This window comes from Scyliorhinus canicula, chromosome 13 (genome assembly GCF_902713615.1).
Source record: "Scyliorhinus canicula chromosome 13, sScyCan1.1, whole genome shotgun sequence".
In the NCBI taxonomy this organism is placed as follows: domain Eukaryota; kingdom Metazoa; phylum Chordata; class Chondrichthyes; order Carcharhiniformes; family Scyliorhinidae; genus Scyliorhinus; species Scyliorhinus canicula.
In genome coordinates this window covers 67,001,515-67,025,592 of record NC_052158.1, presented here as the reverse complement: position 1 = coordinate 67,025,592, position 24,078 = coordinate 67,001,515, and the positions used below count along the sequence as shown (strand labels likewise).

Here is a 24,078-nt window from a genome sequence, read left to right as displayed (position 1 = left end):
GAGGAAGATGAGAGGCGACTTAATAGAGGTTCATAAGATGATGAGGGGGATAGATAAGAGTGGACGTTCAGAGACTATTTCCTCGGGTGGATGTAGCTGTTACAAGGGGGCATAACTATAAGGGTCAGGGTGGGAGATAGGAGGGATGTCCGAGGTAGGTTCTTTACTCAGAGAGTGGTTAGGGTGTGGAATGGACTGCCTACTGTGGTAGTGGAGTCGGAAACTTTAGGAACTTTCAAGAGGTTATTGGATAGGCACATGGAGCACACCACAATGAGAGGGAGTGTGATAGCTTGATCTTGGTTTCGAACAAGGCTCGGCACAACATCTAGGGCCGAAGGGTCTGTGTGCTGTACTGTTCTATGTTCTAAGATCACTTCTCCTTCTACAAAAATTCACTGGGTGTGTGTCTAATCAGTTTGATTCTTCATGTCAGGAATAAGTCATGCGAACCTTCTCTGAATTGCTTTGACCATCATTCTACCCTTTTTAAATAAAGAGCTGTTGTAAAAGACCTTGGGCGCGATTCTTCGACCCCACCGGGTGGGAGACTCGCGGGAGTGCCGGGCGAATCACGCCACGCCGCCCTGGCACCCGCACGCGATTCTCCCACGCCCCCAAAAATGGCGTGTCGCGTTTTGCGACAGGCCGCTCGGAGAATCGCTGCTCCGGTCGAGCGGCGATTCTCCGGCCTGGATGGGCCGAGCGGCCTGTCGAACCCGACCGGTTCACGCCTGCGCCAACCACACCTCGCTTGTTACTGCCACAAAGAACTCTAATGAACTGGTTCATCGTGATTTCCCTTTGACAACACCATGTTGACTCTGCCTGATCCCAATGTGATATTCTAAATATCCTGCTCTAACCTCCTTTGTAATGGATTCTAGCCATTTCCCTGTGGCAGACATTAGGCACACAATTTCTCCAGGGTTCGGCAGTGTAGATGCAAGAAGAATGTTCCAACTGGTGGTGGGACATAGGACACGGCCTCAGAATAAAAGGTAGGTCATTTAGGGTTAAGATGAGGAGGAATCAGACCAGGCTAAGGAAGGGCTGGATTAGCCAGGTCTTCCACTCGGACTTGGACTCGAAGTCCAGAGGGGTGGCAATCATGATCAACAAGCGCGTGCAATTTGAGGCAGAGGGCATATCTGCAGACAGGGGGGGCAGATACCTGATGGTACGGGGCAGACTGGAGGGGAGAAGGGTGGTGCTGGTGAATATATATGCCCCGAACTGGGATGACGTGGACTTTATTAAAAGAGTGCTGGGGAAGATCCCGGACTTGGATTCTCGCAAGCTAATAATGGGAGGGGACTTTAACATGGTCCTTGACCCGACTTTGGATCGGTCGGGTCCCAGAACGGGTAGACTCTCAGCAATGGCAAGGGAGCTGAAAGGGTTTATGGGGCAAATGGGGGCAGTGGACCCCTGGAGAGAGGGACAGCCAACAGGAAGGGGCTACTCGTTTTACTCGCACGTCCATAAAGTATATTCCAGGATAGATTTCTTTGTAATAAGCAGGGACTGTATGGGGGAGGTAAAGAACACGGAATACTCAGCAATTACCATTTCAGACCATGCCCCGCATTGGGTGGACCTGCAGTTCGGGGGAGCGAGTTATCAACGCCCGCAATGGAGGCTAGATGTGGGACTGCTGTCGGAGGAGGGGATCTGCGAGAGGCTTCGGAAATGTATAAAAAATTACCTGCAGGTGAATGACACTGGGGAGGTCTCAGCGGCGACCGTGTGGGAGGCGCTAAAGGCAGTAGTTCGGGGGGAGCTGATTTCAATTGGGGCCCACAAAGCCAAGGCAGACCGGGCAGAGATGGATAGATTGGTCAGGGAAATGGGCCGGATAGATGAAGAGCGCGCGGAGTCCCCGGGGGAGGTTTTACTCAGGGAAAGGCGGAGGCTACAGGCGGAACTGGGGGCACTATCCACGAGCAGGGCCGTGGAACAGCTTAGGAAGGCGAGGGGAGTGGTGTACGAGTATGGGGAAAAGGCTAGCAGGCTGTTAGCGCAGCAACTCAGGAGGAGGGAGGCGGCCAGGGAAATAGGTAGAGTGAGGGACGAGGGGGGGCGCAAAGTGGAGGATCCGGCAGAATTGAATAGGGTATTCCGGGACTTCTATCGTAAGCTGTATACTTCGGAGCCGCCGGAAGAACCGGAGGGGATGAAAAGGTTTCTGGACGGGTTAACATTCCCAACAGTTGGGGGGGGGGGGCAAGTGGAAGAGCTGGGCGCCCCAATTAGAGTAGAGGAGGTATTGGGGGGCCTAAAGGCCATGCAATCGGGGAAGTCCCCGGGGCCGGATGGATACCCAGTAGAGTTTTATAGGAAGTTCTCTGAGCTGGTGGGCCCGGTCTTGGCGAGGGTTTTCAATGAGGCAAGGGACAGAGGGACCCTGCCGCCGACAATGTCACAAGCCACCATATCTCTGATATTGAAGCGGGGTAAAGACCCGGAGGTGTGCGGGTCCTACAGGCCAATCTCCCTGATTAATGTAGACGCCAAGCTCCTGGCAAAGGTACTGGCGGGGAGAATGGAGGACTGTGTACCGGAGGTGATTGGGGAGGATCAAACTGGGTTCGTTAAAGGTCGGCAGCTGGCGGCCAATCTGAGGAGATTGCTCAACGTGATAATGATGCCCCCGGCGGGTAGAGATGTGGAGGTAGTGGTGGCAATGGACGCCGAGAAGGCCTTTGACCGGGTAGAGTGGGACTATCTATGGGAGGTGCTCGGACGGTTTGGGTTCGGGGAGGGATTGATGGATTGGATCAAATTATTATATCAGGCCCCGAGGGCCAGCGTCAGGACTAACAGAGAAGTGTCGGAGTACTTTAGGTTGTACCGAGGGACCAGGCAGGGCTGCCCGCTCTCCCCGCTGCTGTTTGCGCTGGCCATAGAGCCGCTGGCGATGGCGCTGAGAGCCGCAGAGGGTTGGAAGGGGATGGTGAGGGGCGGGGTTGAACACAGGGTTTCTCTTTATGCAGGCGACCTGCTCCTGTACGTGTCGGACCCAGTGGCCGGGATGGGAACTATACTGGGAATGCTGAGGGAGTTCGGCCAGTTCTCAGGATACAAATTAAATACGGTCAAGAGTGAAATGTTTGTGGTCCAGGCAAGGGGCCAGGAGAATAGATTGAGAGGGCTACCGTTTAGGCTGGTTGAGGAAAATTTCCGGTATTTGGGAATCCAGGTGGCACGAGACTGGGGCAGGCTGCATAAGTTAAATTTGGCCAGGGTGGTGGAGCAAATGAAGGGAGAGTTTCGGAGATGGGATGCACTCCCGCTGTCGCTGGCAGGGAGGGTGCAGACTGTAAAGATGACAATCCTCCCTCGATTTTTGTTTATTTTTCAGTGCCTCCCGATCTTTATCCCACAGTCCTTCTTCAAAAGAGTTAACGGGCTGATCATGAGCTTTGTCTGGGCGGGAAAGTCTCCGCGGGTAAAGAAGGCGATGTTGGAGAGGAACCGCAGCGAGGGAGGGCTGGCTTTGCCGAGTCTGGTCAATTATTACTGGGCGGCCAACATCGCTATGATAAGGAAGTGGATGGTGGGTACGGGGTCTATTTGGGAGCGGGTGGAGGCGGCTTCGTGCAGGGGCTCCAGTTTGGAAGCCCTGGTCACGGCTCCTCTACCGCTGCCGCCGGCCAAGTACACCACCAGCCCGGTAGTGGTGGCGACCCTGCGGATATGGGGCCAGTGGAGGAGGCATGTGGGGGAGATGGGGGCGTCTGTCTGGGCGCCAATCTGCGACAACCATCGGTTTGCCCCCGGCAGTATGGATGGGGGGTTCCGAGTATGGCGGCGAGCAGGGGCGGGAAGGGTGGGTGATATGTTCCTGGAAGGGAGCTTCGCGAGTTTGAGGAGCTTGGAGGAGAAATTTGGGGTGGTAAGGGGAAATGATTTTAGATACCTACAGTTGCGGGACTTTGTTCGTAGACAGGTCCCATCTTTCCCGCGCCTCCCGCCAATGGGGATCCTAGACAGAATAGTCTCTGGGAGGGATGAAGGGGAGGGTAGAGTCTCGGGTATTTATAAGGTGCTCATGAGGGAGGAAGGGTCCCAGACAGAGGAACTGAAACTTAAATGGGAGGAGGAGCTAGGCGGGGAAATGGAGGATGGGCTGTGGGCAGAGGCCCTGAGTAGGGTAAACTCGACCGCGACATGTGCTAGGCTCGGGCTGATCCAATTTAAGGTCGTTCACCGGGCCCATATGACGGTGGCTCGGATGAGCAAATTTTTCGGGATAGAGGACAAATGCGCTAGGTGTGCGGGAGGACCAGCGAACCATGTTCACATGTTTTGGGCATGCCCTGAGCTGAGGGGGTACTGGGAGGGATTTGCGGGGGTCATGTCCCAGGTGCTAAAAACAAGGGTGGTGATGAGCCCAGGGGTGGCAATTTTTGGGGTTTCGGAAGACCCGGGCGTCCAGGGGGAGAAAGAGGCCGATGTGCTGGCCTTTGCTTCCCTGATAGCCCGGCGACGAATACTATTGGCGTGGAGGGACTCAAAGCCCCCGAAGACGGAGTGGTGGCTAGCGGACATGTCGAGTTTCCTGGGGATGGAAAAAATCAAGTTCGCCTTGAGGGGTTCTGTGCAGGGGTTCACCCGGAGGTGGCAACCATTTATTGACTTCTTTGCGGGAGAGTGAGCGTCAGCAGGGGGGGGTTAGAGTAGAGTAGGAGGGAAAATATGGCGGGTAGTACCGATGGGAGGGGAGCGGGCTTGTGCAATATGTTACGGTGGAAGTATTGAAAGAACGTGGATGTTTGCACATTTTTGCCTTTTTTGCTTCCTTTCTGATGATGTCTGTAACTGTTTATAAAGCCAAAAACTACCTCAATAAAATTGTTTATTAAAAAAAAAAAAAGATGAGGAGGAATTTCTTCAATCACTGGATAAATCTCACCCCGATGGGCTATGGAGATTCAGATATTGAGGATATTCAAAGTAGAAGTCAATATATGAATATATACTGTTATAACCCTACAGGAGGCCAAGGGATCTGCAACCTCAGAGTCCAGAGGGCCTCACCTGAGTGCGATCTATCTAGATGAGGGGCGTGGAACTACCCCCTTAATCCAGGGGCCTCTGGGACATAAATACCCCGCCCAAGTGTGGGCCGGCACGGGAGACCCTTCGGGGAGCAGGAGGTGCAATCTAATAGGTGGAATAAATATTTGAGTACCTTCCGAGTGGTCGCTTGCCTGGAACTCTGCATAAAGCAATGGCATTAAAGGATTATGGGGATAGGGGAGAAAAATTGTGTTGTGGAAGAAGATCATCCATTATCTCATTAAATGACAGAACAGGCTCAAGGGGCCAAATGGCCAAACCTATGTCCTCATTTTACTTTGCTCCCGTGTTTAATTTTAAATGTGTAAAATGGCCATTGACTGAGAATTCCACATTCCAGAATGAGAAACCAGGGAGACACAAGGGAGGGAACCAAAGACAGAAATGAAAGACGGAAAGTAGAAACAAAAATGGAAGGTAGAGGGAATAAAGGCTTGGAACAAATAGGGCCACAGTACAAAAGATCATGTGTAGAAATGTTAAAAAGACAAGTCTAAAGGCACTCGGTGGGATTCTCTATTTCCGAGTCTAAGGGCGCGATTCTCCGGAAAGATTTCTAAGCGTGTTAGCAAGCGGGAACTGCAGCAAGCTTCCCAGTGCTCAACCCAGCGAAACCAGCATGGCTATTCAACGTTAATTGGTCCACTTAACGAGGCCCCACAGGCTTCTCGCCGCAAATGAAGGCCCGCCAGCCGATTCGCCGGGAACGCGCTCGCCAGCCCCCAGCGAGAAAAGTCAAGCAGCACTTAAACTGCACTCACACTGCGCCACCGTGCAGCCCTGGACGTGCCAAACTTGAGTAGTCATTGCCATACTGACTGACCCATGCCTCCCACTGACCACATGTCCATTCTCCCACAGGTCCTCCAGCCGACGGTCCCAGCCCATCCCGAGTGGTGCCCTGCCCAGCATCCCAGCAGAACACCTCGGAGGAGAGCTCCGAGGATGCCAGGATTGATGCGCCACAGCTGTCATCCCCACCCTCAACCAACGCAGATCCACACTTCTCGGTGGGAAATGTTAGTGAATAGGCTTCTTGGACACAATCTGGTGATCACCACACTGCTGATGATGTACATAAGATGGAGGCAGGAATTCCGAGGCAAGACAGCATTCATAGGGTGGCTGGATCCCAGGACCCAGCTGGGTCCCAGCCTGATGCTGAGCCTCTGGAACAGGGTTACCCGGAGCTGATAGAGACGATAGGGAGCGGCCGGGACATTCAGAGGGAGATGTCAGCAACACTCCAGCAGATCCATAGCCGATTGGAGGAGTAACAGAGGCGACGGGCACAGGAGATGACGCCAACAATGCATGGCATCGAGGCCAACACTGTTAGGGTGGCGACCTCAGTGGAGAGCCCGGTGCACGACATCTGCAGCATGAGAGAAGGTGTCCAAAGCATTGCGCAGTCGGTGACGGCCATGGCTGAGGATCTTGGCAGAATGTCCGACTCGCTGGGGGATGTGACCCAGTACCAGGCTGAACTTGATGTGGTGCTGCGGGCACTGCCGAGACACTGCAGTGCATGGCCCAATTACTGAGGAGCATCGCCAAGAGCGTCAACACCGGGGCTCGAAACTGCTGCCCCTCCATCCTGAGGTGAAATCTGGGGCCATATGGGCAGCGACCACGAGGAAAAAGGGTTGGATGTCAATCTAGACCCGCCACATGGAGTGGGAATAGTGGACACCAGCTCCCCTTAATTCAGCCCCTCTGATCAGTGGGGAGCACCGGGGGGAGGGGGGGGGGGGGGGAGCACGGTGACACATTGGTTAGCACTGCTGCCTCACGGTGCCGCGGACCCGGTTTCGATCCCGGCCAGGGGTCACGGTCTGTTTGGAGTTTGCACATTTGTACGTGGGTATCACCCTGCAGCCCAAAGATGTGCAGGATAGGTGGATTGGCCACGCTGAATTGTTACTTAATTGGAAAAAAAAGAATTGGGTACTCTGAATTTTATTTAAAAAGAAGCACCTTTAAGCGCAACCAGTACGATGCCTCTGTTACTTTCTTCCACAATGCGGGCCGACCTCCGAACCTTGGCCCAGCTCTGCAATGACTTATGGGCAGCACGGTGGCACAGTTGTTAGCATTTTTGCTTTACAGTTCCAGGGTCCCAGGTTTGATTCCCGACTTGGGTTGCTATCTGTGTGGAGTCTGTAAGTTTTCCCTGTGTCTGCGTGGGTTTCCTCTGGGTGCTCTGGTTTCCTCCCACAAGTCCCGAAAGACGTGCATTAGGTAATTTGGACATTCTGAAATATCCCTCTGTGTACCCGAACAGGCGCCGGAATGTAACCCTAATTTGGGGGTTTTCACAGTAACTTCATTGCAATATTAATGCAAGCCTACTTGCAACAATAAAGATTATTATTAGTAGTAGTAGTATTCCCTTGATGGCCACCAGGAGCAGGTGTCCTCCTCACCCACATGGTGCCAAGTCTGCGAGGACATGACAAAGGTGCCGTACTGTCTCTTGTTGAGGCGGTGTCTCGTGCGGCACGTGCTGTCCATCATCTGTTTAGACGACCAGCAACACCTGTACACTGTTGCTCGTTGTGTTCTCTCCTTAATTGGCTCTGTTTATAGCGGTTAATATGGTCGCCTTCCTTAATTCTGATTACGTTTGCTCAAGAGTCGCCAGGTATCTTTCGATACTGTCACAAGTTTCAAAACCGAATACTGATCAAAGACTCGATATACCAGTTAGTAAGTTCGAAATCAATGCTCATTTGTTTACACACACAGTCAATTATACTCATGCACAAAACTCTACCAACTAAACTCTCACTACCACTAAAGCCTATACTTAGCTTCGGGTGCCCACTCAGTCAGAGGAACAATGGCCGTTGTCCGGTTCTGAGGCTGCTGGGGTCGAGCTGGTACGGAAGAGTAGCTAGGGGCATCTGTCTCGTAGTGTGCATTGACTTTGGACTTACTTGTTCTGGTTCAGCTGCTAGGCAGGTCTTTCCTCGCTGAGAGCCAAGGCCAAGAGAGCGATTCTCTCTTGGGGGCTTCTTCTTATACCCAAAAGGGGCTTTGCACGCTTTTGGGAGGGCCTTGAACTTGGCCCCAATTAATTGGACCGCATCTTGATCATCGATATCGATCTCGACCAATAAAGGGGTGGGTGCCCTGATTGCTGGGCGTGTCATAGGTGGCCGTTGGCCTGCTTTGTTCTAGTCTCCTCTGGCGCCGGGGTGTCTGCCTTAGTATCGTTTACCTAAATGTTACTCTTTTGTCCCTGGAGATGGCTCATTAGTATGGTAATGGCTTTGCAGTATCAGTCTTGTCTCAGAGCTACAGCTCCAATCAACAGACAAACCTTGCACCTGCTTGCTTTCTCAGCATTGTCCATTTTCCCTGCATTCTTTGCAAAGTGTCCATTTTGTAATCGGGATGTGGCCATCCCAGATGGCTACACCACCCTTGGCCATGGTGGGCCTCCCCCTCTGGGTGTCTCCCTGGCCTGATGGGTGGTCGGGTCCTCAGGGTGTGGGGCGGGGTCCGACACATGGGCCGCCACCTCGAGTAAATGCAGACTATGCTGCTGTTGCCGACACCGGCGTCTGGCCACCCGGCCTAGCAGCAGCATGACTAGGCCAAGTTCTGTGGAGTCCAAAATACTGTCCATACCATTCAATATCTGTAAGGAATTAGGAGAGAGTGTTTGACAAAAAGCGGTCCAGGAGCCACTTTTACCCCATTGATTTTCCCCCCTTCCCCCACCTGGAAAGTCCTATCCACGCACTCCCAGTCGCAGCGGGCCCACTCACCAGACCCCAGACCCTGCACCCCAGACACCTGGACGTAACGTCACCTGGTCCGCCATTGGTCCCCTCCCCATTGTACTCATCCACCCTGCGGCTGTGGACATGTCCCCGCAGCTCTGTCTCATTCCCTGATGTTGGCTGCTGCGAGTCCCCGATGCGGCAGAGAATCAAAAACCGAGATCAGCGCTGGGCGACAGCAGGCACCAATCCGAACGCAATGCTCCCTCCCTGGCGGCGGGATCGAAGTTTGTGTTTGTACGACAGAGAGAGGATATAAATCAATGCCATTTGTATCCACTTAATGGGCCCTATTCTCCAGCCCTCCACGATTCTCCGGCCCCCTGAGCTTGGAATCACGTGGGAAGGGATTACAACAGGTCTCACCAAACATGAAACTAACGTGGTGGACCTCCTGGTGGGACAAGGGGGTAACACCTTAACGGAGATGCCCCAAAGAGAATCCAAGGGCCATCCTCCTCACCCCCACCACAATCCACGACCTGCCCATCGCTCCTCTACCGGACAACCCCCCTCGCCACCTGCCCCCACACAGATGTTCAAAATGGGAGAATGTTCCAAGAGACCCCTTGATAGGGAGACTCCCCCAGGGCCCCCTAACTAAAGGGACCCCGCACAAAGACCCCCTAACAAAAGGAACCCACCACAGGCACCCCTTGACTAAAGGGCTTCCCCCCACCCCCTCCCCTCCAGTAAAGAAACCCCTGTCTAGATGCTAGACATCACCCCAACCATTCTCTGTCTGGGAAGATATTTGTTCTGAACCTTTTCTAACTTCTCACTCAGTATCTGCTACTCCATTGACACTAATTTACCATCAAGTTGCTATTTCATAGATTTCATTGAATTTACAGTGCATAAGGAGGCCATTCGGCCCATCGAGTCTGCACCAGCCCTTGGAAAAGGCACCCTACCTAAGCCTCCACCCTGTCCCCATAACCCAGTAACCCTACCTAACCTTTTTGGGACACTAAGGGAAATCTACCATGGTCAATCCACCTAATCTGCACATCTTTGGACTGTGGGAGGAAACCGGAGCAGCCGGAGCAAACCCATGCAGACACAGGGTTAATGTGGAGACTCCGCACAGACAGTGACCCAGCCGGGAATCGAACCTGGGACCCTAGTGCTGTGAAGCAACAGTGCTAATCACTGTGCTATTGTGCCGCAGCTCTACTGATTCCACATTACTGTTGCCAGCTCAATTCTCAGCTTTGTAAATCAGGTCCTTTGATAATTTAATATTGTTCTCTTGGACTGTTCTTGTCCCTTTTCCATACTAGGTTAAATTAAACTGATCATATGGCAGCACGGTGGTGCAGTGGGTTAGCACTGCAGTCTCACGGCGCCGAGGACCCAGGTTCAATCCCGGCTCTGGGTCACTGTCTGTGTGGAATTTGCACATTCTCCCCGTGTTTGCGTGGGTTTCGCCCCCACAATCCAAAGATGTGCAAGGTAGGTAAACTGAACATGCTAAATTGTCCCTTATTTGGAAAAAATGAATTGGGTACATCCAAATTTATTTTTTTTAAATTAAACTGACCACTGCCACCAAATATTCTCTCACTGATAAAACTTCAAACTACCCAACTGCATTTCTTAAAACAAATACAGAAGATTTTCTGGATGGGCCGATTAGGTACAGACTAAACATATTCTGAATACATTTTCAGAATACTGCATTTTTGATTACCTTTAGTCTGAATTAATTTGTGTTAATAACAGGTCATTGAGATCTTCCAGATTCATTGTTGCAGCAGCTAGTCTAAATATTTCTGCTCTTCAATCTCTTTCCAAGTATTTGAAGCTCCAAAGTATATTACCAGTTGTGTAACTATCCCTTTCTTGTTGCTCAGTTCAGCACCCATGGTCCCTCCCTGCATTTCTATATCCCTCAGTCATTGGAAATCCTAGAACCAGGAACGCTGAGCTTTGATTCCTGCCCTTTCAGCCATGTTTCAGTGATAGCTATGATCTCATCCTTCCAAATGTGGTACATCTCCATCTATTTCCCCATTTCTAGCATGGTCTCAGAGGACAATTTATTTCTCGCTTTCCTCACAAACACTTTCTATGCCGTACATTGTGCCATGTCGTGGCTGGGAAACCATTCATACCCAGAGTACTTCTGGGAAAAGCCATTGTGGAACAAACCAATATAAAAACTCTCCCACTTTTTATTAAAGATGACCTTAGGGAAATATGTGGAGCTTCTGCAAACTGACTGAGAAGTACCTTAACTGCAAGACACTGTGGCATAGTGGTATTGTACCTGGTACTGGTAATCCAAGAGACCCAGGGTCATACTCTGGGGTCACGGCTTTGAATCACACCATGGCAGATTTGAAATTTGAAGTCAATAAAAATCTGGAATTAAACGTCTAATCATAGGGCAGCACGGTGGCGCAGTGGTTAGCACTGCTGCCTCACGGTACCAAACACCCAGGTTCGATCCCAGCCCCGGGTCACCGTCCGAGTAGAGTTTGCACATTCTCCCCATGTTTGTGTGGGTCTCACCCCCACAACACCTGCAGGGGAGGTGGATTGGCCACGCTAAATTGCCCCTTAATTGTAAAAATTATTCTTCAAAGTCTAATCATAGAAACTCTACAGTGCAGAAGGTGGCTGTGCGGCCCATCGAACCTGCACTGACCCTCTGAAAGAGCACCCTACCTAGACTCACTACCCCACCCTATCCCTGTGACTCCACCTAACCTTTGGGCACGAAGGAGCAATTTAGCATGGCCCAAACAACATCTAACCTGCACATCTTTGGACTAATGATGACCACAAAACCACGATTGTTGTAAAAACGCATATGGTTTACTAATGCTCTTTTGGGAAGGAAATCAAACATCCTTACCTGGTCTGGCCTCCATATGACTCCAGATCGAGAGAAGTGTGGTTGACTCTTAAATGCCCTCAGGGATGGGCAATAAATGCTGGCCAGGGACACCCACATGAACGAATGGGGAAAAAAATGAGAAGGCACATGGACAGTGTGAATATGCTGAAAGGGAGCATCATGGATTGAATTTGGCTTTGTCTATTGTATCATAGGTGAATCCAGAATTGGAAAAATATTGGATCCATGTCCTTGCTGATGGCTGCAGGATCGCTCTGGTATGGAAATACGGTGGCATCTACCTGGATACTGACATTATATCAATAAAGCCTTTGCCAATTGCGAATTTTACCACTTTGGAAGATGACACAAGATTAGGTAATGCAGCATTTGGATTTCATATCAAACATCATCAGTTTGTGTTGGAGTGCATGAAAGATTTTGTCGCCAATTATATAGGGCACATTTGGGGTCAGCAAGGTCCTCAACTGATAACCCGTGTTCTGAGGCGATGGTGCAAGTTTAATGACACAGACAAACTCGCTGTAGAGGAATGCAATGGAATCACCGTGTGTAATAAAAGACGGTTCGCTCCAATCCCCTATCAAAACTGGACACGTTATTTTGATTCCTGGAAAAAGGAGGATATAGAGAGCGTCTTCTCAGGTACATATGGAGCGCATGTCTGGAACTATATGAATACGAATTCTGGCATGACGAGAAAAGTAATTGCCGGAAGTGGATCATTAATTGAACATTTCTTTCAAATGTACTGTCCAACCACATACAGAAGTTTTATTCAATTTCCAAAGAATCCAGAGTCAATTAGGACCTGAGATTTTGGGGACAATGGAGGACATCCAAAAGATGCGGTACAATTTGGGACAGAATCTGAAAATTCCACCATTATAACTTGATTTGGCACAACAGAAATCTCACCACCTGACAGCACAACTGGGTTTGGTTGTAAATGTTCCAAAACCATGCTGAAATTGCATCTTGCCCCATTAGGAGCATTTCAAAAACTCTATAACATGATGCTGGAGTTCCACTGTGATAATGTTAGCCTGAACTATATTTTCTGCTGTTGGATTTTAAGGCATTATATTGGGGTTCCTATTGCATCAACGTTATTTTGAATGTCAGCAATCTCACCTGGGAACTTTGGACGGTAATCTAATACAGAGATTGAAAAGTGAAAATATTTAATATTTTAAGCACGTACCCCTTCAATTCTTTGAGAGCAAAGCTCGTGAAAAAAGTGCGGAACAATGAAATGAAATTGCTAAAAATATAAAATGAAAAATAAAGTCATGGTCATTCATGTATATTCCCAATGATAACAATATCAATCGATAAGCCATTGAGAATGATAACTCTCTACTTTTATAAGCTGGACAAACTCTATCTCACTTGCTGGCATATTATTTTGGTCTTGATAATTTTAGTATCTGCTTTTTAAAAGCTCCTGGTATAGTTTTAAAACCAGTAAAAATCATTAATGCACTCTTTAAATAATGTGATTAATATTATTTTTGTTTATTCTGGGGGTATTAGAAACCCTAAGGAAGGAGGTGTTGAAAGAAGAAATGACCAAGATTTCAGCAGCACAGGGAAATAGTCAGGATGTATGCAAATCTGATAGTGAATAAAGTCAATGATGGTATTATATACTGTGAAATGGGTGTTACTTTATAATTGTGAAGAAAATTTATAATGAGCTTACCTATTAATTAATAATGACATTTGAAGTGTCGTGGGAATAATAGACTGAGGGTTTGAGCTTCGTTTCAGGAATTTTTATTTGACACGATATTGTGGAGAGGGCTGGAGTAGGCTAAATAGCCATTCCACAGTACTCTGAATTATACAGAAGAAAACCATTATCTTCATAGTGTGAAATAAACAGCTCTAAAGAAAACAGCACCTGACTGACTATGTTTATTTTAAACAAACCTTGGGAACATACATAAGATGAAATACGTACGTTCTTCCCATTTGGCTAAAAACAACTCTCATATGCATTTTGCTGTCTTTGGGGAGAACAACGTGTTTTCATAATAAGGCCGAGTACAAAATATTAAGCAGTATTTTGTTTATGTTACCTGACCTTCCATGTTTTGTTCAAAAGCAGTCCTAAAATATGGTCAAACATTCCCAGCATGCTTTAGCAAGTGCCTTTTCTTTAATAGCATCTAATATTGATGCATTCTCTAAGCAGCCAACTAATCCTCACACTGACTTCCCTTCCACAAGAAGGGACAATGAATTAATGATTACATTAAAAAAATTGGGATGATTTTATCTGATATTGCTAACTATAACTGCTAATAAATGCTTGATGCAAAAATGCACATCTTGATGTATTTTTGCCACAAAATGGTGATAAGAAAATTAACTGACAACATTGTATGTGTATTAAAGAGGGTCCATTAAATAAAAATTCTAATCTATCTGCCATTTATTGAATTTTTATTGATGCATTTGGATATAAATTACCCATTTCAATCTCATCCTTAAATCTTTGATGACGCATAGATCATTTTCAAATTCAAGTGTCCCATATCAATAACTACTCACAAGTGAAATTTTCCAGGATCATCAGCTTATGTTTGCAGATGATACAAGGATATGCAGAAGGACAGGTAGAATTGAGGAAGCATGGGGCTGCAGAAGGACTTGGACAGGCTAGGAAAAAGGGCAAAAAAGAGGCAGATGGAATACAATGTGGAAAAGTCTGAGGTTATGTAATTTAGTAGGAAATATAAAGGAAGCTGAGTATTATTTAAATGGGGAAAGACTGAAGCAAACCTTGAAGACACAGAGGATTCTCAGGGGGCTGAGCGGTTGTTTCCTTGTTTCCCTCTGTGGGATAGTCAAGGCCCAGAGAGCATAATCTCAGAACTAGGGGTCGGCATTTAAGGCAGGGATAAGGAGGAAATATGTCACAGAAAGCTGTCACGGCTGGGTTGTTAAGTGGGTTCAAGGCTGAGATAGGTTTTTAATCAGTCAGGAATCAAGGGTTCTGGGGATAAGGAGGAAAAGTGGGGTTGAGGATTATCACATCAGATCAATCATGATCTCACTGAATAGCGAAGATTCGATGGGCCGAATGGCTTACTTCTCCTGTGTCTTAGGGCTCCTATATGTATGCCATATTCCATATGCAGTCCATTAGACAAATGAAGAGATACTTGAAATGGGAGGTAAAGAACTCTCTAAGATGTGACATCCACATTTCAAAATGTCAGTACTTTGGACATTTGATCAAAGCTGAAAAGCAACAGAGATTTCTTGATAATAATAATATTAATAATCGCTTATTGTCACAAGTAGGCTTCAATGAAGTTACTGTGAAATGCCCCTAGTCGCCACATTCTGGCACCTGTTCAGGGAGGCCAGTGCAGGAATTGAACCCGCGCTGCTGGCCTTGTTCTGCATTACAAGCCAGCTGTTTAGTCCACTGTGCTAAACCAACCCTCCACTGTGCTAAACCAGCTCCTGGTTCAAGATGATCAAGTGAATGGCAGCAGAAAGAGGATTCAACCTAGGCATAGATGGATAATGTATGTCACAGAGCGGGTGAAAATGAGTTCCAGTGGAAGTGTGAGGATGATAAAGATAGTGGAGGGCGCCAGAGAGTGCTAGCAGAGCTCCTGACAGGAGTGGCTCCAAGCAGCAGCAGCATTGTAATGAACCAGTTAGCTTGACCTCTGTGGTGGGGAAGTGGCTGGAATCAATCATTGAGGAGGAGATGACTGAACATTTGGAAAGACAAAGCTCAATCCACTCTTGTCAGCTTGGTTTTATGAAGGGTAAGTCATACTTGACAAACTTGCTTGAGTTCTTTGAGGACGTAACTAGCACCGTGGATAATGGGGAACCTGTGGATGTGGTATATCTAGACTTCCAGAAGGTGTTTGACAAGGTGCCGTGTAAAAGGTTGATCCAGAAGGTGAGATTGCAGGGGGTTGCGGGTTATACTAGATTGGATTGAGGATTGGCTGACTGACAGAAAGCAGAGGATCGGGTTAAATGGGTCCTTCACTGTTACGAATGCTGCAGGGTTCAGTCCTCGGACCTCAACTGTTCACAATCCATATAAATGATCTGCAAGCAGCAACAGAGTGCAACATAGGAACATTTAGGGATGATACTAAAATAGATGGGAAAGGAGTGAAGAGGAGATAAAAAATTTACAGATGGGTATAGTTAGACTAGGAGACTGGGTGTCTTTATTCATGAATCGCAGTAACTCTGTATGTAGGTACAAAATGTAATAAGAAAGGCATATGGAATGTTAGTATTTATTGCAAAAGGACTGGAGTATAAAAGTAGAGAAGTAGTGTTGCAATTGCATAGGGTGTTGGTGAGACCACGGGAGGGATTCTCCATTAGGCGATGCCGAAATTCCGGCGTGCGATTGGGCGGAGAATAGCTCCCATTGGCAAAATCACGGCAGGCGCGTTGTAACGCCGAATCACAATGCTCCGTCATTCAGAAACGGCGTCAAAGCAATGCATGCTGCACGTCCTCTAATCACCGTTTACATATCATTAGTGGGCCCACCTGCGATTCTCCACCTTTGATGGGCCGGGTTCCCGACAGCGTGGCCCACGTGTGCTCTCAAACACCATGAACCTGATGTGGTGGCTGCTGAGAGAGAGAAAGGACAGTGTCCAGCATGGCATACTTCACCTACAGTCGTGCCGCTGGCTGGGAGGGCTTCTGCCAGGGTCGGGGGGAGTAGTGGAAGGAGGTTCAGGAGGTGGGCTGTGGGGTCGGGGTGGAATGGGTCTGCAACATCATTACCGCAGCCGGCAGGTCAGCCATGCAGCTGCGCATGCCGCTGACAGACCGCTTTAAACCTGGTGCCCTGGGTGGCTCCCCTCCCCCCTCCACGGAGCACCCCCCATTGTCCGGCCCTTCAGCTGTATGGTGCTCCAGCACAACATGTCTCATCTATTCGGCCTCGATAAGTGTGGACGTGGGGGGTGTATTGTTTATGCGCAGCTGCAACATGTCATCCCTGCGAATGTTAATCACGGACCCAGCCAATCCCGTACCATTTTTCATAGGATTCAATGGTGTTCCACGTGGTGCTAACCCCTCACTGGTAACGGAATCAGTGCAGGTGTGGCGCCCATTTTCCTGTCGTAGAAATCCACGGCTTCTCCATTGGCATCAACACTTAGTCGCAAAAACTGAGAATCCAGCCCCACATCTGGAGTATTGTGTCCAGTTTTGGCCTCCTTATTTGAGGAAGGATGTGGTGGCATTGGAAACAGTTCAGAGAAGGTTCACCAGTTTGATTCCGGGGATGAAGGGGTTAACGTATGAGGAGTGTTTGGGTTTAGACTCAGAGTTTAGAAGGATGAGAAGGGATCTGATCAAGGTAAATAAAATACTAAAAGGGATTGATAAAGTGAATGTAGACCAAATGTTCCCCCTTGTGGGGCAACCTAGAACAAGAGGTCACAGATATAGGTTGAGAGGTGGTGGATTTAAAACAGAGATGAGGCGACACCACTATTCACAGATGGTGGTGAATTTGTGGAACTCGCTATCTTCTTGACAACTTGTGGTTTTGCATCTGATCCGGGGGGGGGGGGGGGGGGGGGGGGGGGGGTGCAGATTAGAAATGCGATTGATATGCAGATCTACATCTTCAGCAATTTCACTAATAGTTTGTATTGGTGCTCTAGATAATGCATCTTCTTTAAATTGTATCTCGTTGGCGAATGGTAGTGCACTAAAATCAGTGAACACATTGCTGAATTTGCTGATAATGTTCTCAGAATCCTTGGATCCAATTATTTGTGGATGCTACATACCAACTGCACTAGACCCAATTCTTCACAGGATGATCATCTAATAATGAATCCAAGCCCTTGGATACAATATATAGAACAGTACAGCACAGAACAGGCCCTTCGGCCCTCGATGTGTGCCGAGCAATGATCACCCTACTCAAACCCACGTATCCACCCTATACCCGTAACCCAACAACCCCCCCCCCCCCCCCCCCCCCCCCCCCCCCCCCCCCACCTTAACCTTACGTTTTAGGACACTACGGACAATTTAGCATGGCCAATCCACATAACCCACACATCTGAAATGAAATGAAATGAAAATCGCTTATTGTCACGAGTAGGCTTCAAATGAAGTTACTGTGAAAAGCCCCTAGTTGCCTCATTCCGGCGCCTGTTCGGGGAGGCTGTTACGGGATCTTTGGACTGTGGGAGGAAACCGGAGCACCCGGAGGAAACCCACGCACATACGGGGAGGACGTGCAGACTCCGCACAGACAGTGACCCAGCTGGGAACTGAACCTGGGACCCTGGAGCTGTGAAGCATTTATGCTAACCACCATGCTACCGTGCTGCCCCCAATACAGAACGGGACGGAATAAACTCTGTTCTTCACCACCATACTGAGGTCACAAACTCCATGACATTTAACACTGAACCATTATAATCTCTCAGGGAGATTTTGTGATTTCTTCTAATCGCCTGAATTTTTTTGTGTTTTTTTACATCTGTCATGTTGATTAAATTGGGTTTGGCACCAGTGTCTAACTTCAATTGGACCACTGTACCGTTCACTTCAAGGAGTAGCAGTCATTTATCCTCATCAACCCCATTTATTGTAAATGGAGTATCAGTTTGCATTTTTTACCTGCTGGAGAATTTTTTGATACCACAAAAATGTTATTCTCTGTTATTAATCCACAAACAATGATGTTTCATCACTGGCCACTATGTCTCCCACTGTGCTGACTGATCTGGGGTTGAGCTTAGAGTAACAATTCTCGAGCAAAGTGATTTTTTTCTTTGTGTCTTGTCATGGGAGTGTCTCTTTAAGAAATGGTTCGTCTTATCGCATGGCTTCAGTGATGCCATTGTGTGGGTGGAGCTGAGCGGTGGCTCTGAGTTTTACTTTCGTTTTGGTTTGGGCTTGTTTTGGTGGCTCTGAGGCTTTTGCTTTCATTTTCACATTTGGCTGCTGTATTCAGACAGACAAGTATCTTGGAGTCTCTCCACCTTCAGTTTAAAAGCTGTTTCCAGATTACTTGATATCTTGAAAATAAATAATTGCTTTCTCGAGGGAATTCAAATCTGCTGTTTTGAAAAGGAAACAAGAGTGTATACCAGGTCATGAGTGCTGTGTGCTGGGCCTCGCCTTTGAAAAAGGTTTTCTGGTTGATGGGATCTTGTTATTAAATTGGAACAGTTTAAGAGGGAAATTTATTAAGGGTTATACATCGCGTACTGTAGTGTGTGGAGTATTTATGTTTGTAGTTGATAAAAATGCTTACTGTGCGTTTATAGAAATATTAACTAAATTCGTAGAATAAACTTTGTTTTTGATTAAAATTGCTTAAGGTCTCTGTTGAATAACACCTGAAAGGTAGGCCTTTGTGCTCATTGTAACCAAAATGAATAGACAGTTGTATGTCAGGTGAACTCCATGATACACTTTGGAGTTTTCTAAACCATGGCCCATAACAATCTGGAACAAAACTTGCCAAACCTGGACACTGCCTTAATTTGTGCCTTTGACCACATCATTTACACAGAAATACTCTGTCCTGATCCTTGACCTGTTTGTTGGTGTGCGAGGAGCTGCAGGAACATGCGCGCCTTTTTTGGATGTTTCCCGCCTTTTTGGAAGAAGGGTGGCAACCGGAGTGCTTTTCTCCAAGAATACGCCACCATTACTGAGTAACATTTTAGAATGCTGTGCTGCGTGCTCGTGAGCCTGACAAATCAATCTGTTTTTTCCAAATACAGCTCCCATTCCCTCAGGAACCATTCCTTCAGCTTATTTTCATTCACACCAAACACAATTTGGTCCCAAATTATTCCACCGCAGAAAAATCACAGGTTTTAGCTTTTAACTTTAAATCAGTGATTAAATGATCCATAGAGTATTCTGTCTATCCTGTCTTCAGTAAACGTTATCTAAACACATAGCGTTCATAAATTGCATTCTTTCTGGGATGCAATGTTGATCAACTCTTCGAATTACTTTTAAATTTTTAAAACTATTTTCATCGTTTGCAAATTTAAACGTATTAATCACAGCTTCGGGCCCTGCCGTAGACAATATTCCAGATGTAGGATGCGATTCTCTGGCATCATTAGACTCTCACTCAAGTGAAACAAGGCCGGTGAATAGTGGTAGGGGCCAAAAACGAGATCTGCGTCAGGCACCAAACATTTCTACACAATTAATGAGAGCCAGCCCACATCCAATGGCCTCCTAACTTTCAGAAGCCGGCCAAGCAAGTGGTCACACTGGGACCAATTAAAGCTCCTTTTGAAAAACATGATCCTGGCGGAAAGCCTTTTCTGGGGAGCTGAGGAAGGGAGTAGCCATCTTTGCTCACAGGGAAAGAGCCCCTGGGCACCGGGCTTACCACCCCAGTGCCCGGTGGGGCTAGGAGCTCTCAGCTGGGGGTGCGGGAAGTTCTGCAGGAGGGGGCGCCATGGGTTTGTGAGGTGGGAGGCGCTGGGTGGGCAACCGGAGGGCAACTGCTCGCAGAACCATCATGCCAACTGCTGCATTGTGTTTACCCGTTCCTGCGGCAACCCTTGCCCCTGCCTGTCTGCCCGCTGACCCATAACCCCCACTGACTGCCGAAACCTCTGGCCATGTGGCTAAAGGCTATCGCTAATATGGAATTGGCAATCGTGGTTAAGTGAGCACTTCATACAACCCAAGTGGATTCCGATAGGTGAGCGGGCCATGCAGCATGTGGGAGTCATTGCCTAGCATCCCAATCAAACCATGATGCCTGGACACTGAACTTTTAACACTGCAGGAGGAAACAACACACACACAACAGTTAACATCCGAGCACCCAGGGGATGGGACACAGCTCCGGGAATATGTCCACAGCTGGAGGAGTACCCCGGGAACGGGGAGGCCTTGAGAGATGGACCATGGGTTCAGGGGTAAGCCCGCATTGCGGAAGAAGGTGACAGAGGCATCAGGCTGGTAGTGCACTGAAGGTATTTAATGTGTTTGACAGTTCACCACCCTCTCGATGGTGCTGCCCCTCCCCCACCCCTAGTACCCTCAGTGATTTTAGATGTGTTTGCCTTCCTAACTCTGCCACTACGTCCAGGTGTGTCCCCAGGATGCACATCAGAGCTGGAGGCAGCCAGCTGCTGCTTACCTCGCCCCATGGCCTTCAATACCCCTGGTGGCAGTCCCCTGGGAGCTCTGGAGCCAGAGGGCCTCGGCTCGCTTGTCGGCCACACATGCACAGCCGTGCCGCCTTGACCCATGTGCTGGTTGCGACACACGGCCTCATCAGAGGAGTGGATCCCGGGTGTGGGGAAATATTAAAACCAAGTTTTGAAAATATTGTAACTGTGAGAAAGTATACTGTGAGACACATCAGCTTTTCTGAATGTAGACTACAAATGTGACAATGTAACAAAGTAAGTACGCCCAGTAAATTAGATATCAAATTTGTCATAGAACATAGAACATAGAACAGTACAGCACAGAACAGGCCCTTCGGCCCTCGATGTTGTGCCGAGCAATGATCACCCTACATAAACCCACGTAACCCGTATACCCGTAACCCAACAATCCCCCCATTAACCTTACACTACGGGCAATTTAGCATGGCCAATCCACCTAACCCGCACATCTTTGGACTGTGGGAGGAAACCGGAGCACCCGGAGGAAACCCACGCACACACGGGGAGGACGTGCAGACTCCACACAGACAGTGACCCAGCCGGGAATCGAACCTGGGACCCTGGAGCTGTGAAGCATTGATGCTAACCACCATGCTACCGTGAGGCCCTAAACAGTTGTCATGTTAGAGTATCTTTAAGAAATGGGTGTTTAAGAAATGTACCTTTAAGAAATGAATGTTTATCAGTGATGTCAGAGTATGGGTGGAGTTGGGCTGTGTCCGCTTTTTACTTTTGTTTTAGGCTATTTGCTGCAAGGCGTTTTAGTTTCGTTTTCAGTGTTGGAGCTGAAGCCAGACAGAGCAAGTGTACTGTTGATCTCTCTGCCATGAAAAGACTATCTCTTGATCTTTTGGTGAATTCAGAATTATAAATGTTCTCAGTAGTGAATGTAAACCAAATGGGCTTCTGATAAAAGGTGTTTCTTCTGTATCCTGGATGTTGTTTGGGACGTTATTAAGGATTACTTAGTGTTGTATTCTTTGGAGGTTGTATTTGAATTAATGGTTGCTAAGATCTTCACTGTATGCTTTAAAAGGTTAACTTGAGTTCACAGAATAAACATTGTTTCCCACTCTCTTCCTTATTCTCTTTCCATTATTCTCTTCCTGATGCCCTGCTGGGCTTTTATTTCTTTTCATTGTATTTGAATGTGTACTAATCAAATTTTTGCAATAATGTCAATCTCAGACTACTACCGGACCCCATCCCTTATTAGAAAATAAGAGATCCCACAGGTTGGCACTGCAAACAGGATCACTAGAGGAAAAGGAACCAGAGATCAATCGATAGGATCTATACCTGGAGGTAAGGATACCTCTTTATTTTTTAAAAAGTTCTCGGCCGTTGTTTAGACTCAGTAACACTCTTCCACGACCTTGAACTTCTCTGGTATGAACGTCGGTTCAAGTCCCTAACAGTATAGATTTCGGAAGTATGCAGGACAGGCCTGGCTGAAAAGCCTCCCTAAACAAAAATAATTGGTATTATGGCAGAGGAAAAGAACCACAAGACCATAAGACATAGGAGCAGAATTAGGCCACTCAGCCCATCGAGTCTGCTCCACCATTCAATCATGGCTGATATTTTCTCATCCTCATTCTCCTGCCTTCACCCCATAACCCCTGATCCCCTGATTAATCAAGAACCTGTCTATCGCTGTCTTAAAGGCACTCAGTGATTTGGCCTCCACAGCCTTCTGCAGCAAAGAGTTCTACAGATTCACCACCCTCTGGCTGAAGACATTCCTCCTCATCTCTGTTTTAACGGATCGTCCCTGTATTCTGGGATGGTGTCCTCTGGTTCTAGTTTTTCCTACAAGTGGAAACATCCTCTCCACATCCACTCTATCCAGGCCTTGCAGTTGCAAACAGTTGTCTACCATAGTCAAAGATAGGCAGGCCCCGCTGGATGTTTCCATCAACGAGAGCCTTCGGCATTTAAAAGAGTATATAGATCAACAGTTTAACTTATCCAAGATTGAGAAAAAATATGGTGTCATAATATACACATAAGTATATGATGGTGCATAGACACACACTGACTGACACACTGCAAGACCAATCAACACACACAACACAGCAGCCAATCACCAGTTAGGGCACGGTCACAATAAAACCAGAGGGCACTAGTTTTCCTGCTCATTCAGGTTACAGCCTCTGAGACAGACAGAGCCAGCAGTCAGTAGCACAAACCTCTACCATGTGCTAGCAGTATAGGCTGGTCAGGTTAGGCATAGGTCTTCAGTCAACCTAACATAGTGTCGACCCACAGTGCAAGTATGTTTAACAGCTCATAGTTAAATAAAATAGAGTTGTACTTCTACAAATGTTGGTAGCCTGTCTATGTTACTGCTAAGGTAAATGCAGTCTCCACAGATCCAGAGTACCCAACACATCATGGTACCAGTACGTGATGTTAGAGTTTGATGGACCTACCCTCAAGTAATCTGCCTTCGACCAGCGATCAGCCATCCGGTAGAATGGACAGCGTCCGCCCTCCCCCGCCGCTCCGCATCATCGGCAAACTCGGTGCAAACTGGAAAATCTTTAATCTGGAAGCTGCTTCAGACGCCGGGAAGATTGCTCCCTTCCTTTCCACGGCCGGGGACCACGCCATCCATATCTTCAACTCCCTCATATTTGCTGAAGATGAGGACAAGTCCAAGTTTAAGACGGTCCTGCTCAAATTCGACAGTCACTGTGACATCAAGGTAAATTAGAGTGTTGAGCGCTATGTCTTTCAACAGCGTCTGCAGGGTAGGAATGAACCCTTTCAATCTTTCCTCACCCACCTTCGCATCCTCGCGCAGTCCTGCAATTACGGCTTCACCTCTGATTCGATGATCCTTGACCAGATCGTCTTTGGTATGCAGTCGGAGCCCCTACGCCAACAGACTCAAAGTTAAACAGCTCACCCTTGCTATAGCCATCGAGACCTGCGTTCTGCATGAACACTCCACTAACCGATACTCGCACATTCAAGTGGCAGAAATGGCGCGGCAAGGCCCCCATGAGGCAAAGCGGGTGCAAGCCATTAAACTGCTCCAGGGCCTGAGCCTAGATAGGGGCGGCCATTTCGTGCACTTTTCACGGGCCCCTGCGCATGCGCGCACCGAGGGGACGGCAAGGCCGAAGACTGC

The 24,078-nt window shown here is 48.0% G+C and overlaps 1 protein-coding gene across 5 annotated transcripts in view; it reads left to right on the top strand.

Annotated features, from left to right (window-relative positions):
• LOC119975856 (alpha-1,4-N-acetylglucosaminyltransferase-like) overlaps window positions 1–13,644 on the top strand; it is a 38,128-nt gene extending 24,484 nt beyond the window's left edge. For all 5 annotated transcript variants that reach the window (XM_038815732.1, XM_038815735.1, XM_038815731.1 and 2 more), the window contains exon 3: window positions 11,937–13,644. In XM_038815732.1, the coding sequence (XP_038671660.1) occupies window positions 11,937–12,557 (621 nt within the window). In that variant the 3' untranslated portion in view covers window positions 12,558–13,644. The remainder of the gene's footprint in view (window positions 1–11,936) is intronic.
• The last annotated feature ends 10,434 nt before the right edge of the window (window positions 13,645–24,078 follow it).